Source organism: Micropterus salmoides, unplaced genomic scaffold, assembly GCF_014851395.1.
Source record: "Micropterus salmoides isolate LMB-PRFRI ecotype aquatic unplaced genomic scaffold, ASM1485139v1 Ms_hic_scaffold_16, whole genome shotgun sequence".
Classification (NCBI taxonomy): Eukaryota; Metazoa; Chordata; class Actinopteri; order Centrarchiformes; family Centrarchidae; genus Micropterus; species Micropterus salmoides.
In genome coordinates, this window is record NW_024040707.1 from 4,595,703 (window position 1) to 4,613,089 (window position 17,387).

A 17,387-nucleotide genomic window follows, 5' to 3' on the forward strand; every position below is an offset into this window, starting at 1 on the left:
AGAGTAGACCAACCAGCTGTCAATTAAAGGGGGAGATAAAATTATACATAAATTTAAAACTCATAAAGGGACATTTTGAAAAGCTGAAATTCAGGAGGTGGTAGTTTGTTAAGCAGATATTTTACTACGTTAAATGTTTTGAGTTTGGTAGACGTACGGTCACTGTTTTTATCACCTTTTTGTAAAACAATTGAATCCCAATTAGCTGTTTGTGTCACTGCTAATACATATCTATTTTAAGTGGTAAAATAGGTAAGGTAACACAAGGTGACTGACCAAAGATGAGTATTTAGTATTATTGCTAGATGTTCTGTTATTTGGTGGACAAAGTAATAATAACCTGTCAGCGTAGTGTAATACAATTCAAATCACCACAAACTGCAGCCTCTTAAATGACGTACAGTGGAATGAACACCCCTCTGTAGCAGTTTCAATAAAAATTTAACATTATAACATTTATGAGGGGAGGATTTCTTTCCGGACTACATAAATTTTGTGTACGATATTAACTGGCAACTGAAAGTGTGTGGTGTGTAAAAATCATCCTTTTTACATTATAGCCTGCAGGTCTTTGAAATCAGCCTGGTAATCAGAACACATATTTTGAAATTTAGAGGACATTCTCATTTTGAATGATTACTTTATTTCTGTATTGTTTGTGATTTGCTGACCTCCAACAAGCTAGAGAGGCAAATTCTGAACTTCCCTTCAAACGCACCTGTTAATATTTTTATAATTTGTTAAATATTTTGCATATTGCAATTTGCCAGTAAATTCGCTGCAGAGCCTCACCCACTCCCCTTAAGAATCCTGCGTGAAGCAAAGTAGAAGTTGTGGAAGAACCTTTTCTTCCTCATTAACGTGAATACGGCATCACAGGTACAAAGAAGACAGATGTTCTCAAGACCTCGCACGTCTCTGTAGAAGAAGAAAGCTCACAGTAATGGAGTGACAATGTGGACGTCACTTTGGTATTTTCACCTAAATAGTTCCTCTTCTCTCCTCTCCAGAGAACGACAGATTGAGCTCCCTGGTGTTGGAAGTGATAGACTACAACATGCCTCTCACCACCACCTACATGAAACAGATGAAGCTGCAGTGCATGAGCAACAACAAGGTACGTGGGGTCACCGCGACAGAGCTGCATGTTGAACAGCACAGACACTGTATCTGACGCTGGGCTCCAGAGTGAAGCTGCTGCGCCACATTTGAATTTGTGCTTTTTTGTGTCAGAAAGAATCTGCATTGTGTGTATTTCTATGCACCCTGAGACCACAAGAATTTCCTTGAGGTTGGACCATATAGTAAATCTTGACGCTGACAACTTGCCTTAAACCAGCGGCTTCACTTATAGACTCGACCATTGTTTGTGACTGGCGTGTAGGAGGAAACCAGGAGGCCAACTAATGCCTCTGTAAGAAGAAAACTCCCACACACCGTCTTGTAATTAAAACACTGTAATGAGAAGAAATATCTGTGTTTCTATCTGCCGCTCATGAAGGTCAGTGGAGCAAAACCATTTCTTCTTATTAAGTTTGAGACTATATATATTCTGCACACAGTGTACTATATATAACTGAATACTCTAGCTTCCAAAGATGTGAACAAATTATCTGAGGAAATGTGTAGACAAGCGGGATGATCAGTCACTTTACATATGGATAGGAAAAACGTAATCCATCAATTCATTACCATTTATTTAATAGATGAATCAATCAAACATTTAGGCCACAAACTGCCAGAAAAGTGAAAATGCCCAACACAAGTTCCCAGTGCCCAAGTTCACGTCTTTAGTCAAATACTCCTAACTATCCAATGTACTATGATGTAAAACAGAGAAAAGTAGCAAGTAGCTGTTGTCGAATAATTTTCCGTATATCGACTAAATGATTAATAATTTTAACAGTAAAATAATGTTTTATCACAATAGGGATAGTAAGTGAAGAAGTATCAAGTGACATTGACATTGGGACTTTGAGGTTTTTAAAGTCACGCTGGGGCTCCTGGAGGGCCGTCATTTGAACTCTCATACACACACATACAGTATAGGATAGTGTGTTTTGATGCTGCCGTTTTACTTGGAAAGACGACCTCTAACCAAGTAGAACGTGCGTAGAGGGATTGGAATAGAATTTCTCTTCTAACGATGCATCTTAATGTAGGAAAACTCTGTGCTGGAACAGCTGGACGAGTTCTGAGGTGGTCAGATCAGCTGCTTCTTCTTCTTCTTTTGTCGATTGATGCTGTCTCAGCTCGGTACTTTAGCAGTGTGTGTGTGGGTGGGGGTGGTAATTGGTATATTCCATTTTGTTCCCACCAAACCACCACCACCGCTCCACCCTGTACCACCATGACTATCAGTACCACACACAGTCAATCATATTCCCTGTGTGTGTGTGTGTGTGTGTGTGTGTGTGTATAGATAACGGGTGGGGGAACAGAGGGCTGAGTTCGTTCCAATTAAGCCAGGCCCCTGAGCTTCAAGTTAATTAGCTGAGGAGAAAGAGGGAGACGCTGAAGTGCCAATTTATACTGGGATGCCAATATATCTGTCTGTCTGTCCAAGACACACACACACACACACACACACACACACACACACACACACACACACACACACACCTAGTTCAATATGTTCACCTTGCTCCACACTTTCCTCTTGTGTTTTGCTGTTTTCCGCATGTTATTCTCACTTAAATCGAGCATTGTTGTTCAAAGTTATTATTAATTTTTCTAAAAGCTATTTGAACCCTTTCACCTTTTTCTTATTTAATTTGTCAGCCATACCTTTCTCCATTTGACATTCTCACCGACCCTTTAACTCCTCCTAATCATTGCTTCTAGTTTAATGATAAAGGAACTGAAGTGTGTTCTCTGCTCTAAATATAAAAAGTCAGAATCAAGTGTGAAAATGCCAGGTCCTTATTATGCCTCTAGGATTTGTATTAGTCATAGTGAAACTCTTGAGATCGCATCAGAGCTTTAGGCTATCCTGGCTAAACTGTTGAGTGTCTATGGGATCAAGTAACATAATCATGGTCCCTCAGGCAGCTAGGACTAGACTGAAACTAACCAAGTGCATCAAGGAGGAGTAAGGGGATGCCTTTTCCAAGCTTTGTCTGAGGGAAGGCCCACAGTCTCTTGAAAACGCCTGGTGTAGAACACACTATAATGCAGCTGTAAGCAGATAAGTAGTCTATTAATGTACAGTATCGCTCAAAAGTCAGTCCATCCCTCACTTTTTTGTAAATATTTGATCATATATTTTCATGTGACAACACTGAAGAAATCACACTTTACTTCTACAAAGTAAAGTAGTGAGTGTACAACTTGTATAACAGTGTAAATTTGCTGTCCTTGTAACACTAACGAGTCACATGACATCCGGGAGGGAAAATAGCTAATTGAGCCCAGTTTGGACATTTTCACTTAGGGGTGTACTCACTTTTGTTGCCAGCGGTTTAGACATGAATGGCTGTGTGATGTGTTATTTTGAGGGGACAGCAATATTATTATACAAGCTGTACACTCATTACTTTATACTGTAGCATTGTTACATTTCTTCAGTGTTGTCACATGAAACGATATAATCAATTTTTTTTTTAAATGTGAGGGGTGTACTCACTTTTGTGAGATACTGTATTTGTCAACAACTATATCTCCTAAAAAGTCAGACAATAAGTCTTTCACATAAATATTTGAAATAGGATTCCTTGAATTTGTGGAAGATATGTACAGTATTGGTACAGCTCAATACAACAGATACCTTATATTTACATTTAGATGACGCTTTTATCCAAAGCGACTTACAATTGCTATATCTGTCAGAGGTTGCACGCCTCTGGAGCCACTGGGTTAACTGTCTTGCTAATATACTTAAATGAGGCTGATATATTGGTCGAGCTACTTAAAAGTACTCTGTTATGCTCTGGATTCTGTTGCTGCTGATTTCTTTTGGAAGTCAACTTTTGATTTGCGCTGTTTGTTCACCTCCCCGTCTCATCCACATCCACCGAAACACTCTCATGTGATAAGTATTTGTCAGCTCAGACTTTTCAATCCCGTTTGTGGAAGAGTTAAGGTGAAGTTTTAGCAGACAGTATAGAGTGTGTTTATGCATTTATGTATGTGTGTGTGTGTGTTTGTGTGTTTGTGTCAGGCTTTACTTGGGAAAGATTATAGTGTTTCGGCCCAGAGGAGCCTGGACTGGAATAGAGGAGTAATGACTCACTCACCTATAGAAACAACATAGACCATGAGGGAGCATTAGGTTCAATCTGTGTGTGTGTGTGTGTGTGTGTGTTGGGTAAGACAGTTGAATAGCATTTTGTGAAAAAGGTCACAGTCTTTTGTCTGGGTTGTTTTTCTGAAGAAGCGAGAGTGAGAGAGGATCATGTGTACTTTTACTCAAGAGAGAAAATGAGCCAAAGGTAGACAGAAGTAGAAGAAAGAGGGGGGGTGTACTGCATATTTGTGATGTGTGAATCCTCCACCGGCCCCATTAGCACTCATCCCAAGCCTCCATTCATCTGCCCATCCCTTTATCTTTCTCTCCATCCGCCCCCCGTCCCAATTCAATAAGAGGAGGAAATTACCCAGGATGCTTCCTGGCAGGGGTTGGGGGGAGTGGTAGGGGAGCTGCTGCAGACAATGTAGAAGCAAGTGAGGAGTGAGAGGAGAGGAGACAAGAGAGGGGGGGGGGGGGGGGGGGAGGAAGATGGAGAGATGGCAGGGCGGTGGCTCTGTCTGGCTGAGGGAAGGAAGAAGATAGAGAGGAGCAGGAGGAGGAGGAGGCAGAGTGAAAATGAGGATGGGAGTTGGTGGATGTGCTCGGCCGGGGTGAAAATATAAATGAGAACATTTGTAGGTGACTGTGGGATGGAAAGGGGGAGGAAGAATGGAAGGAGGGGGTTGGGGGAGGTGATTGGGGGGGAGGTTTGGGGAAATCTGAGAAGGAATTAAAAAAAAGAATGAGGTTGTTCATTATCGTTTATGGTCTCCCCTTCTCCCTCTCTCTGCCCATTATTTCAGCTACCTCTAGAGGAAAGACATTTCATTATTTTTGGGAGGAGGTGTGTGTGTGTGTGCGTGCAGAGAGGAGTTAGGTTGGGGGTTGGTCTATTATAATTATTATAAGACCGTTAAGAAGACAGCAGAGGGAAAAAAAACTACATTTGGAGATAAAAGTCTTGGCGGTACAACAGCTTTGATGAAGGGCTGAGGACAAAACCCTTTGTCCACAGTTTGTAGGCTGAAAAATAATACTACATGAAAGCAAATCTACCACCGGGTTTTCTTTTTCAAATCTCTTTACGTTCATTCAGTAGCTAAACATTAGCCTGGTCCCAGAACTTCACTGCTCACATCTGGGATTTCTTTTCAGCAATTCAAGTGATAATCAAGTGAAAGGAAACAGTAATTCAATCTGATGCTTAGGCTCAGTAAACGAGATGCATCTAAACTTCATCAACACACTAACACGTATCCAACAACCTTAAAGTATATGTTTGAGCCAGATGAGCTGTTTGAGTTAGTTTGTGCTCAGCACTAGGGCTGAACGGTTTTGGAAAGTAATCTAATTGCGATTTTTTTTTTTAAACCAACATTGCGATTTAATACGCGATTCAATTCAAATCAGTTTAATTGGCAGGAATGTATATCAACAATATTGCCAAAGCTACAAATAAATTACATAAGAACAATTAATTTAATACATTTCATTAAATAAGTAAATAAAACAGTAAAAGTTGTGTTTGAATGTAAATAAAAAAATGTATAATAATAGAAAATATATAAAATATATAAATATAAAATAAATAAATATTAAAAATAATATAAGCGTGTGTGTGTTTAAAAAAATATTAAAAATAAAATAAATAAATGAAACAGTAATGTGTGTGTTATTATAATAATATATTAAATGACAGATGATTAATTTTTAAGCTCTTTACCTTCTATATTATTCAAATCAGACAACCAATAAATCAGTGTAGTATGACCAACAGATAGATATACATACACTGCCAGGCCTGTGTTATGATGAAATTAGGTGATGCTTTAATTGCATGAATTATTATTATGAGGTAATGTTATTATAATATGAGAAAGAACATTTGAGAGTCAATTAATCATTCAGCCCTACTCAGTACCGTCTATAGCTTCAACACAACAACACTGTGTTTCACCTGACAAGGTATTTCTACCTATCTGTTCTACGTCACTCAAGCTTCCACTGAGGAGACGAAAAACATCAGATCTGTGTGGAGAGATGAGGAGACTTGGAAGAATTTAATTAGCATATATAAAGAGGTGGAATTCTGCTTTTTGGCTTTTTCCCTCTCCTTTATCGAGTTATATACCTTTTTTGTGCATGTAACAGGTTTGCAAAGTGAAAAAGCCCAAAGTCCAGCCCAAAGGGAGTTCCCATCTCCCACAGAAAACTCTGCTCTGAACTGACTGAAAACAGCTTGTTTGTAGCCCAGCCTTTATTTCCGCTTTCTTGTGAAGTCACAAGAAAATGCGTGTCATAATGCTCGCCGAGCGACTAGTCTGACACGCCCTCAAAAACACCGGTGGAACAACACTGAGCTGCAAGCACACGGTGACAAGACGTCCGCCTGCTGCCTCTCCTCTCCCTTCCAAACACTAGCTACCCTCCAGGCAGTCAGTGGACAGGAAGTTGTTCCTGTGATGTAGAGACAGAGCTCAGTTAAAACTTTATGGTTGAAAGATACTTTTGTTACAGATTAATAACTCACCACTCTGAAACTCTTGCTCCAGTCCATATCGCCAAGCTGGTCGGCAACATGTAGCCTACAGCTGAACCGAAGTTGTTTACCGGCTTCTCGCTGACCCGCCCTTCTCTGCTTCTGATTGGCTAGTAGTCCTTAACTGGGAACTTCGCATGTGCAACTCCCAACAAAGATCATTTAGAGACAAGATGTGTCACTCCATAGCTAAAACAAAGCCTTCAACACAGGGTGAAAGAGGAGCTGCAGCAATGTGCAGCATGACAAAATAATATGGTGTTTTTTTTAAAAAGGAATCCATGTAAACCTGTTCTGGTACAACCCCTAAATAAGATTTTCAACCTGAAAATAAGCATAATACCGCCTCAAGAATTTAATTAGCATATTTAATACACAGGGAGTTTCAATATGCCTCACATCAAACAGGCAACAATGCATGCCACCGGGTAGCTATAAAAATATTACAAACTCAAACTTGTCTTGTTTATATACAACCACACGTTTTGACGGACTAGATTATATATTGTATTAACATGATGTGAACATCTAACTTTATTATTAAAATCCTGCAGCACTAACTAACACATTTTTGTACTATATAAACATAGGGTTGGACGATATGGCCAAAAATGTTATCACGATAAAGATTTTCATATCTTTCAATATCGATAATTATCACGATAAGTATCAAATCGTTATTTCTTTCTTATTTCGTTTAAAGGCTGATTTTTGCTCCTGAGTGGAAGTTGAAGAAACCTGATGGTTAATTGTGGTTTAAACTCTAAATTATGGTCAACACTAGATGCTAAACAGTGGATCACTTCACAAATCTGAGTTAGAACATAATTATGATAAAATCTTTGTCAACAAATATGCACGAGTCAAATTAAGTAAAAGCTTTTTTCGGTCCCTTTTCCACCACAAAATAAACATCTTAATAAAGAAAATAAGTCCTAATTTGTGTATGATTCAAGTGAATAAAGTCAAACATTTATTGAATATTTATTGAACATTTTTTATATTGTTATAGAAAAAAAAATATATTGCGATAATTATTGTTGTTGTTTTATTGTCCAGCCCTATATAAACATAATTTCTAACTAAAAGCAAATAAAAGCAAAAGCATAAAGTTAATTTCACTTTTCCTCCCCTAGATATTGAATGGAAACCTGCCAAATTGTCTTGCTAGGTAGATTTTCTTGTGGTCTTGAGAATGATGATACAGTGTTATTGCATAGATAAATTCTGGAAATACAAAATACATCTGGTGTGGAGCTTTTACTTGATACAACAGACCACATATATAAGTCTTTTCCTCCTGGTTTGAAGCCCTCGTGTGGGTTATGCACCAGGGGCATGACCTTTATCACATCTTATCCTCTCACCATCTGCCCGGACTCTCTCTAGTGTATACTGTCCAATAAAGTAGAAATGCCATGGAAACAGCCTTGCAATAAAAATCCCCTTGACGGTCTATAAGAGCACAGAGCACATAGTGAAAGCACCATGTCACAGCACTGTTTCTCTGATCCCTTTTTTCAAGCACCCTCTGAGGCAGCCCAGGTGACACTGCAGCTCGCCACTGAAAATAAAACTTCCCCTGAAACTGCATTCAGATGAGAGTAAAACGGCATTGAACATAATGGTACAGTGATGGGAAGCACTCAAAACTATATACTAGTGACTGTTGCTCTAAACCAATACTTAAGGCATCAGCTGCTCTTAACTGAAACTTGTGTTGGAAGATTGAAAACCCTAAAGGTCTCTATTAAACACGTTAAGCTGCATTTTATTATTATAAAGAGTATTGTCTAAATCTGGGGCCTCATTACAGCGACAGATCCTAAACTCACGGCTGTGTCCTATCCTATCTCAGACTTCCTAACTAAATCTGTAAACTCATCTTTTCAATCGTCTCTCGTCCTGTCTGTGATTAGAACATACAGGAGACTCCAAGGAGTATCCATGACCACGGCCGCCTCGCTTCACTTGTCGCTAGCTGCTATGATGGACAAGAACAGAGTTCACTTTTAACGATCAGTTGGAGGCATTAATCGTGTCGGCAGAGGAGAGGTACCCCCCTCTTTTTGGGACGTTTTCTTCCCAATTACCATCCGAGGATGACAACATGCTGATCAAATTAAAAATTAATCTTCTTAGCGGTCAATATACATCGATCAGCCATAACATTATGACCAGCAGGTGGTTGATCAGTGTATATAACCAATAATACCTGGTGAAACTTAAAGCGTCATCATGCAGTTTGAGCAGCCTTTCAATTATAAGGTTCTGTGTTTATCTTGTTCCTTATCTTCTTTGTAATTTCCATACAGACCTTACAAATGGGTGAATGCAGGACAGGGTCTCTGCCATCCTAACTTGAGATTCCTAACATAGGAAATACTTTTGTCAGGACGGTTCTGTAATGGCTAAATTCCTTATTCTAAGATAGGATTTCAGAAAGTTTCTATAATGTGGCCCCTGCTCTATATGAAAAGTGCCCAGAGATAACTTTTGTTATGATGTATGAAAGGTGCTATGTAAATAAAGTTTATTATTATTGGAACAGATATAAAACAACTAAAACTTAACACTGAAACAAAGACTAAAGATGCTTCCATATTAATTAGAGAAGGCGGAAAGGCTATAAACTTTTTAAATCAATACTCTTGAGAGAGATCCAAATAAACAAACTAATGACACTATAGAGTTAGGAAAGCTTTATTTATTCATTTGTTTATTTTATTAACACCAAAAAATAAACGTATTTGCACTATTTTAGAGAGTGTGTGAAATTTCCAAACCAGTTGTAATTTATTTCTTTTAGAACATTTAGTGTTTAATCTCCTCTGGGTCCAAGCAGCCTTTTCAAGTGGTTTCTGTGTTACAGGAAGCGATAAGCATCCTTATCAACACATACCGCGCTGCAATTCCCTCAGCACTTCGTCCTGTGCATGGGCATGCATGGCTAATTACACCGCAGTTTGACCCTCTGCCTATAGGTGGCAGGTTTGCCATGTAAATGTATATGAGAGAGACACACGCCAGCAGCTTCATGAGAATAGATAGTGGTCGGTATGTTTAAACATTTGTGTATGAGCGATCCAGTGTAAAGGTCAGTGTGCAAAAGAAATGAAAAATCCTGCCTGTGTCAGTGACGGCTTTGTTTGTCCAAGAAATATATTAAAACAGCAACTCCAGCATGTGCTTTTCTAATATAGCCTATGTGTGTATATTTAAGGACCACTGAGAAGATTCTTTTCATTGGAAATCACAGCTGCCTGTGTAAAGTTTTTTTTATGTTTCTGGGCAGTTGCCACTTGTTTCATCAAAAAACAACAACTTTTGAATTACTTTTTTCATTAATGCCACAGATAACAGCATCTCAGAACTGAAAGATGTTTCTCCACAATGTATTTATGTCATTGTGTCTGACCAAGCTGCTTCTTTGCCTGTTTTGTGTTGTATGTAAAAGGATAATAAATTGGTTTTACATGAAATAGATCAAGGTCAAGAGTTCAAATATGAAAAGTCATAGCTGTGAGTTTTGACAGCAACACGACAATCTGTCACATTAACATCCGCGACAATCCTGAGGAGAGCTGATTTCTTTCTGTTATGTTTGATTTGTCTCTGCTGGGCCACTGTAAATGTGACTGTATACACTCAGTTGTAAGAACACCTAGAATAAACTAAAGCAGTCAGTAAATCCTCCCGTCTTTAGGTCCTAATGTTCAGTTTTTGTTGAAACTGTTGCAGAGTTGCAAGGTGTTTCTGTTTCATATAAATGGGGTGGACAAAATAGTAGAAACACCTCTCTCATAAGCTAGGTGTACCTAATAAACTGACAACTGGGTGTGTAGTACGGTCCATTTTCTCTCTCTCTCTCTCTCTCTCGGACTGTGATGTAAGCAGCCGTGGCCCCGCCCCCCCTCCGGTCGCCACAGAGTCTTGAGGGTCCTGTTTGTGTGCTCTCACTCCCTCCCTGCATGCAGCCGGTTATACTGTCCATTAAAAAAAAAAAAAAACCAACAATAAGAAGAAGCTGGAGGTGAATGAATAAACGATTAAACCTAACAAGAAAACAGCCCTGTGGAAAGCGCGCGTGGCGGTCGACTTTCACGTTTGTGATCTTGCAGTGAAGGTAAGAAGGCGTGTTTTTTAATGCATGTTTTTATTATTTATTTTTATTCCAGAGTGTTTTCCTGTATTTACCCCCCTCCTCCCCTCCACTTCCTCGCTTCCTGCACGCTCGCGAGTGATTGAGTGACAGAAACGCCAGCAGCCTGCAGCAGAGCTCTCATCTCTCCTCTGCGGTCACTTCACGTCGTGCTGCTGGACGCTGTATTGACAAGGCGCTCTGATCAGCTGGGTCGATTCCAACTAAATCGCGAGGAAATAAAAGCGCAGGTTGTTCCGTCGCGGTCGGTTAGTTGCCGACCGGAGCGCTTCAGTAACTTGTATTGTGTCATTGCTCTGCTCTCACACCGGCTGTTTGTGGGCTCCGTGCGCCGCGCACCGCCCGCACCTCCTTATAAAGACCCGCTCCTCACATTTAAGCAGTGTGTTTGGATGCGTGGCTCCAGCAGGCCGCTCCGTCCTGCGACAAGTTTGGTTGTCATTGTCATTCATGACCGTGTTTCTGGTGTAAAGCAGAGTGCAGTAGGCCAGCGTGCTCCTCCTGACTGACGCACATTGTTCTGCTGCTGCGCGTGCGTGCGTGAGCGATGGTCATGCGTGTGTGTGTGTGTGTGTGTGTTGGGTGGATATATGCGGAATGACCAAGCACCCCGCACACCGCGAGCAACAATCGGTGGCGCGTGCCAAGAATTTAAACAGTGGCCTCTCATTTGAATGGACCATTATGACGTGTGGTGGCAGGAGGGCAGTGTAGTAGCTTTTCAGGGGAAATAACAAAAAAACATTGTTATTAAACAGAGATTTTCATGTGTATTTCTAATGCCCATTGCTGAAAATACCCAGTAATAGTTTATAATTTACAAAACATTGTTGAGTATTCCGATTTAATCCAAAAATGTTTTATCTGTCCATCCATAAATGCAGTCAGTCAAAAAGCTATCTTAACATGTCCTGTTGAGCTTATGTTAAAGCATTAAACCTCCAAATAAGAACTGCTTGGACTGCTGAAATTCTCAAGTCAATGCTTGAGACCTACCTCTATTAATTGGCTTTCAATTTGAGTTGAGCTTTGACACTTTGACCTTTTCAACTCTGTATATATATTATATATTTCTACTGTATACTTTGGTCAACAAGTGTTGTTTTTTTTTAATGTGCTATATAAATAAATTTGAACTTTAAAAGATTAAAAAGCATGTATATCATTGGCATCATTGTCCAGTAATGACCTAATAGCCCCTTCACTGTAAAGAGAGACTTCAAGTAATTACTAAATACTCTGCTAATCAGCTTAAATAACTAAAAGTAAGTTTACATTATTACCGGTACACAGCTTCTAAAGTACTGAAGTGAGTGATTGTGAAACCAGAAAACCACTTTTTCTGGTATTATTCATTGTCCAGACTCCCTGCTGCTCAACGTGCTTCTGTGTTTTTATTGGTGTTAATTTTATTTTGAACAGTTTTTATGGGTCCCAGCGAGTGTTGAAAGCATCACAGTTGGAGTTCATTAAAACGCAGCAGCATTGGACTCATCCTGGTACATATTACGAAGATTGTGAAAATAAGTATCTTTTCTTACTCTTGTGATGTCAAAGCACAGATTCACACAGCTAAAAATATCAGGTTCACAGAGCTGAAGGTATTTCATGATTCTCTGCTCGTGTCGATGAGAGATCTTAACTGATGCAACCCTCTACAGGCGGGTCAGAGATCAGGGTTGGATTCTGAACCGGGAGCTGAAAAGAACGCAGTGCTGTGCACAAGGACCCTTCAGCAGGGCAGAACGGAGAGGCTTGAGCTGGGGCCCTCCAGCTGAAAGACAGACTCTTTAAGCGCCACACAGATCTGCTTCCTGCATCAAGCACACTGTGCACAAACATACGCGTTTTCATGGCAACGTCTCCTGGGAAATGGTTTGTCCAAAGTTGCCTCTGGTTGTTTTTTTCTAAAACTCATAATAACTCTATCACTGTCAGGAGTCAAGAAAGTCGTTTTCCGGTGGCGATGTGGTGACAAGAGTTTTGACGTTATGAATCAGTTCAACGTACAGAAAATATTGATTATGAAAACTCTGACAGGTTTTGACATCCAGTCGAAATTTCTCTTCTGCCTGACGGGGCACATCAGTCGAGGAGTAGAGAAACAGAATGACCATAGCTGCAGGGTTCACTTGTTTTGATGAAGCACCTTAGAGAGGCCAACACTCAGATTAAGATATGCCGATATCTTGTCAGATGTCCGCTACCCTCCGCCAGTGGGCAGACACAATACAGCTGCCTCTTGTTCATTTCAAGGTCAAAGGTGAAAAGGCACATTATAATGTCAAGTGTTTTGTCTTGGGCTGGTTTGGAGCTTGGTTCTGGTGTGGTTTGGGCTCAGATTTTGTAAAAATCTGTTGTTTTTCCACAAAAAACACATCTTCAGATTCACTTGACTTTCAGTACTTGCTAAAATAAGCTGCAGAAAATTAGCAAAATAATTTTTTCAGAATTGATAAATTTTTTTTTAATTAAAAGTTAAAATGTTTTATGTTATTGCAAGCTACATATCTGTGGGTTTTTGGAGCGTCAGGTTGGACAAAACCTGCCATTTTAAATACGTCATCTTGGGCATTGAGGAATTGTGTTATTTCATAGACTAAATGTTCAATCAGATAATCAAGTAGAAGAAAATAGATTGCAAATGAATTCATAATGAAAATAACTGTTAGTTTCTGCCCTGTTGTATTTTTATTGTACCACAAAAGTGTGAAGCTTCAACAGGTCTCACTTTGATTGAAAAAAAATAATTTAACTGGCCTTTGCTGTTATTGTCTGGCGTCTAAGGGGTTAAGGTCTTCACAGATTCTCTGGAGCGCTCCTCCCCACCCTCAGCATTCTGCCAGGGGACAGAAGGACTAGAAGAGCCTCTTCCAGGATAAATCCTCCAGCGAGGGCCTGCTTAGCTCCTCTCTTCTCTGCTCCAAAATAACTCCAGTTTCCCCCTGACCTGGCTGTTAGCTCGGCAGCATGGCAGGAGAGGAAGGATAGTCCGCCTTCTAATCCCCTTTTCCCGTCATCCTCTTCCTCCCCCTTCTGGATGGGTTAGGTCCCTCTGTTTCTCACGTCTCTTCCTCTACTGTCTACTGCATCTTGGGAATGCTCTTTGGAGATTTTCATTCTGTCCCTCTGTACCTTTTGGTGTGTTGCATTTTGGTAGATATCACCCCTGCATGTTTTATTTGTTTGTCAAAGGTCAGAAACCCGCAGTGACATATTTCCTTTGGTCCAGGGCTGTAAATTATTCATTATCAAACAGCTTGGGGAAACTGTCCGTCACAGTTTCCCACATTCAAGGTGACGTCTTCACATGTCTTGTTTCATTAAAACAACGATCCAAAACCCCACAACATTCAGTGTATAATCGTATAAAAAATAGACAAGCAGCAAATCCTTACCAACAAAAGAATGTTTGGCAGAAAAAATTGTTCATTCTAATCGTTGATTATACAATGCATTATACAAAATTATTTCTGTTGACTAGTCGACTAATCAATTAATAACTTGCTTTTTTTAGCTCTCGCTCTATTAGTTATATTTCTGATTAATGGATTAACCATTTAGTCTGTAAAATGTACAAAAATCAGGGTTTCCCAGTTCCCACGGTGGAATCTTCAAATTAATTGTTTTCACAGACAAACGTTTAAAATCCAAAGGGTCTTAATTTACAAAGACACAAAAACATAGCCTGTATCTCTCTCTCACACACACTCACCCCAACCGGTCGAGGCAGATGGCCGCCCACCCTGAGCCATGGTTCTGCTCGAGGTTTCTGCCTCTTAAAAGGAAGTTTTTCCTTGCCTCTGTCGCCTAGTGCTGCTCTTGGTGGGAACTGTTGGGCTTCTGTAAATATCATCACAGAGTACGGTCTAGACCTGCTCTTTTATGAAAAGGGCTGTGAGATAACTGTTGTTGTGATTTAGCGCTTTATAAATAAAATTGAATTGAATATAAAAGAAGTATATATGTACATAGCCCTAAATCATCTATTTTCCTCTGAAATTGGACCATCATTTACTAAATAAACATCATGCTGTGTTTAAGGAGAGTTGAAACTAGTGACTGAGACAATAAACTCATTAGGAAAGTGTTTACTGAGGTAACAAATCAGGCGAGAAGTAGAGTAATTTTGTCATAAGCTTGCATGCAATCTGACAGACAGTAGAGTTGCCCCCTGCTGGCCATTAGTAACTTACGCAATGGCTTCACTTTTCAGACCCAGAGGCTCACTCCACTTCTTTTATACAGAGTAAAGCAAATTGTCCCATTTGAAAAGAACCAGCAAATGTTTGGCGATTACTTTTCTGTCAGTCGACTAGTTGTTTTTGGTCAGAAAAAAAGTCCATGACTGCAAACTTCCTAAGTCTCTATGCATTTCTCTCTTCCCTGTCAACCTCTTTCTGGATGAGCCTTCAGATTTTTTCTTTTTCTGCGTCAGTTTCATTTTTCTCCAGGAAAGCAGGCCTCTTCCTTTGCTGTTGTAGTTGCATGTCCGTACACCTTTTTTTTTCTGTCAAAGTGGATCTAATCTGTAGGTGTTTTCTCCAAACCATGCTGTCTGTCTTGCACTTGATTCAGTTCTGGTATGAAAAGCACTCCAATCTTGCTTCTAACAATAAGCCCGTCAAGCTTCTCCTGCAGCGGCTCATGGTGAAATGCCTTTTCGGAGCACTGAAAGCTGCAGTGAGTGGTGCTGTCGTGTATTGCTGCATTGTAACTGCATGGCATTTGTGTGACATCCAACTTATATCCACCCTGTCAACATTTCCATGTGATCTGGCATCAAGAGAAATGTGAAGTATATGAAGTCACGAAGGTCACTAGCAGAATCACTCTATTTGCCAAGACCATTAAATGTAGAGGAATTCTTTTCGCTGAGATTTTTGGAGGGACATTCATGACTAATGTGATGTTACACATACACGCTGATAAACATCGTATAAGGATAAAGGAGTGGTGCTGTCACACAGTACAGGGAGATGGTTGACTTAGCACTCCGGTTTCACAACTACTTATCTGTTTTTAGATATGTCTTATATCTATGACTTTGTATTGTTAGAAAATAGTGTTTGCCCATTGATGTATTCTGTAGTATGGCTAGTTTTAACATGTAGTTTTTTAAAAGCGACTGAAAACACACATCTGGTGGCGATACACATGCCGCTGTAAACATGAAGCAGATGGCCTATTCTGTAGTTACCAAAGATTTGGCGAAAGAATAAAGTAATGCAGACGAAGAATCAGACCAGATTTTATTTTTTGCATGGACCAGCAACGAGCTGGGACTGTTATTGAACACGGGAGTTAAAAGCGACTGTGGTGGCGGAAAACAGACTGAGAGTCGTCGCAAAGTAAACGGCGACATGCTCCGTACAAGTGTAGGCTGTAAGTGTTATTTGCACGGTACAAAATATTTTAATTAAAATACAAAACTCTGACAGTAGCATCGTGTTTCTTCTTTGTAAGACCGTCTAAAAGTCCGTTTCAGGTCTTTGTTTTCGCCCTTTCAGTCTGGACGGGAGGTGCAAACGTAGCAAAAGGTCTCCATTTTAAAACGAAAACGCAGTAGTTTGGATGGGGCCTACAGCTAGTGAGACATATTATTATAAATATTTATAAAGATTCAAGATCAAAAGTCTGTTCATATTAAATCCCCTGCAGATGAGTCACCAGCAAAACGACTGCCTTCACAGGTGCTGTTAGCAGCAAAGGACGTAGGAGCAGAGTATTTAATTGATGTTTACTTTTGTTTTTATGTTACCAAAAGTTAAATAAAATAAATAAAAATCTATAAAATAGTTTCCACAGTCTGCTGTGGTTTCTGAACCAGTTTACTTGACCCTGCAGTGGAGCTGAGAGTGATAATTCAAGCGGTCAGAATTTGACTGGGCGTTGTCTCAGGCACATTTATTCTTTCTCTTGTCTCACCCTCTTCTTCCAAACAAAACAATTTTTTATTCTTTAGCTTTATTTTGTACGGGTCCACAATATCCAGCTTTATGTTTCCCAGCAACCACATGGCGTGTTTAGCTGCTTGAGCATGCTGACTTCCGCTGTTACATCCTAATAGCTACAGTGCTGTTTAATAAAATCTATTCTAAATCTAAATATTTTTGGCACTTTGTTGTTGCCAGTTCAGCTACAAAGACTGCATATTGATCAACAGGTCAGAGTAAAGTGGATCAGAAATTGGCCACCATAGGATGTGAAGTGGGATCATTTGGCCATTAATGATACAAATTGATCTCCCTGAAACTCTTTCTTAATATTAGCATTCGCAATAATACAACTTGTAATAAGGCATTGCTAAGACAGTTATAATTAGCCTGTGTTATGGTGGTAATGGTGGGACATTTGGCAGCCCTTGCTTTATTTTTAGCAGTTAGTGTCAAAGATGTAGAGCTTTCTGCTGTGAACAGCTCTCAGTGTTAGTCTGCCTCGGCCTGGCGGGCGGTTCA

General features: G+C 39.9%; 1 protein-coding gene across 1 annotated transcript in view; it reads left to right on the top strand.

The window, feature by feature from the left end:
- LOC119905035 (nucleolar protein 4-like) overlaps positions 1-17,387 on the top strand; it is a 161,792-nt gene that overhangs the window by 48,924 nt on the left and 95,481 nt on the right. Inside the window, exon 4 of the mRNA XM_038721718.1 lies at positions 1,011-1,117. Coding sequence (XP_038577646.1) covers positions 1,011-1,117 — 107 coding nt within the window. The remainder of the gene's footprint in view (positions 1-1,010; positions 1,118-17,387) is intronic.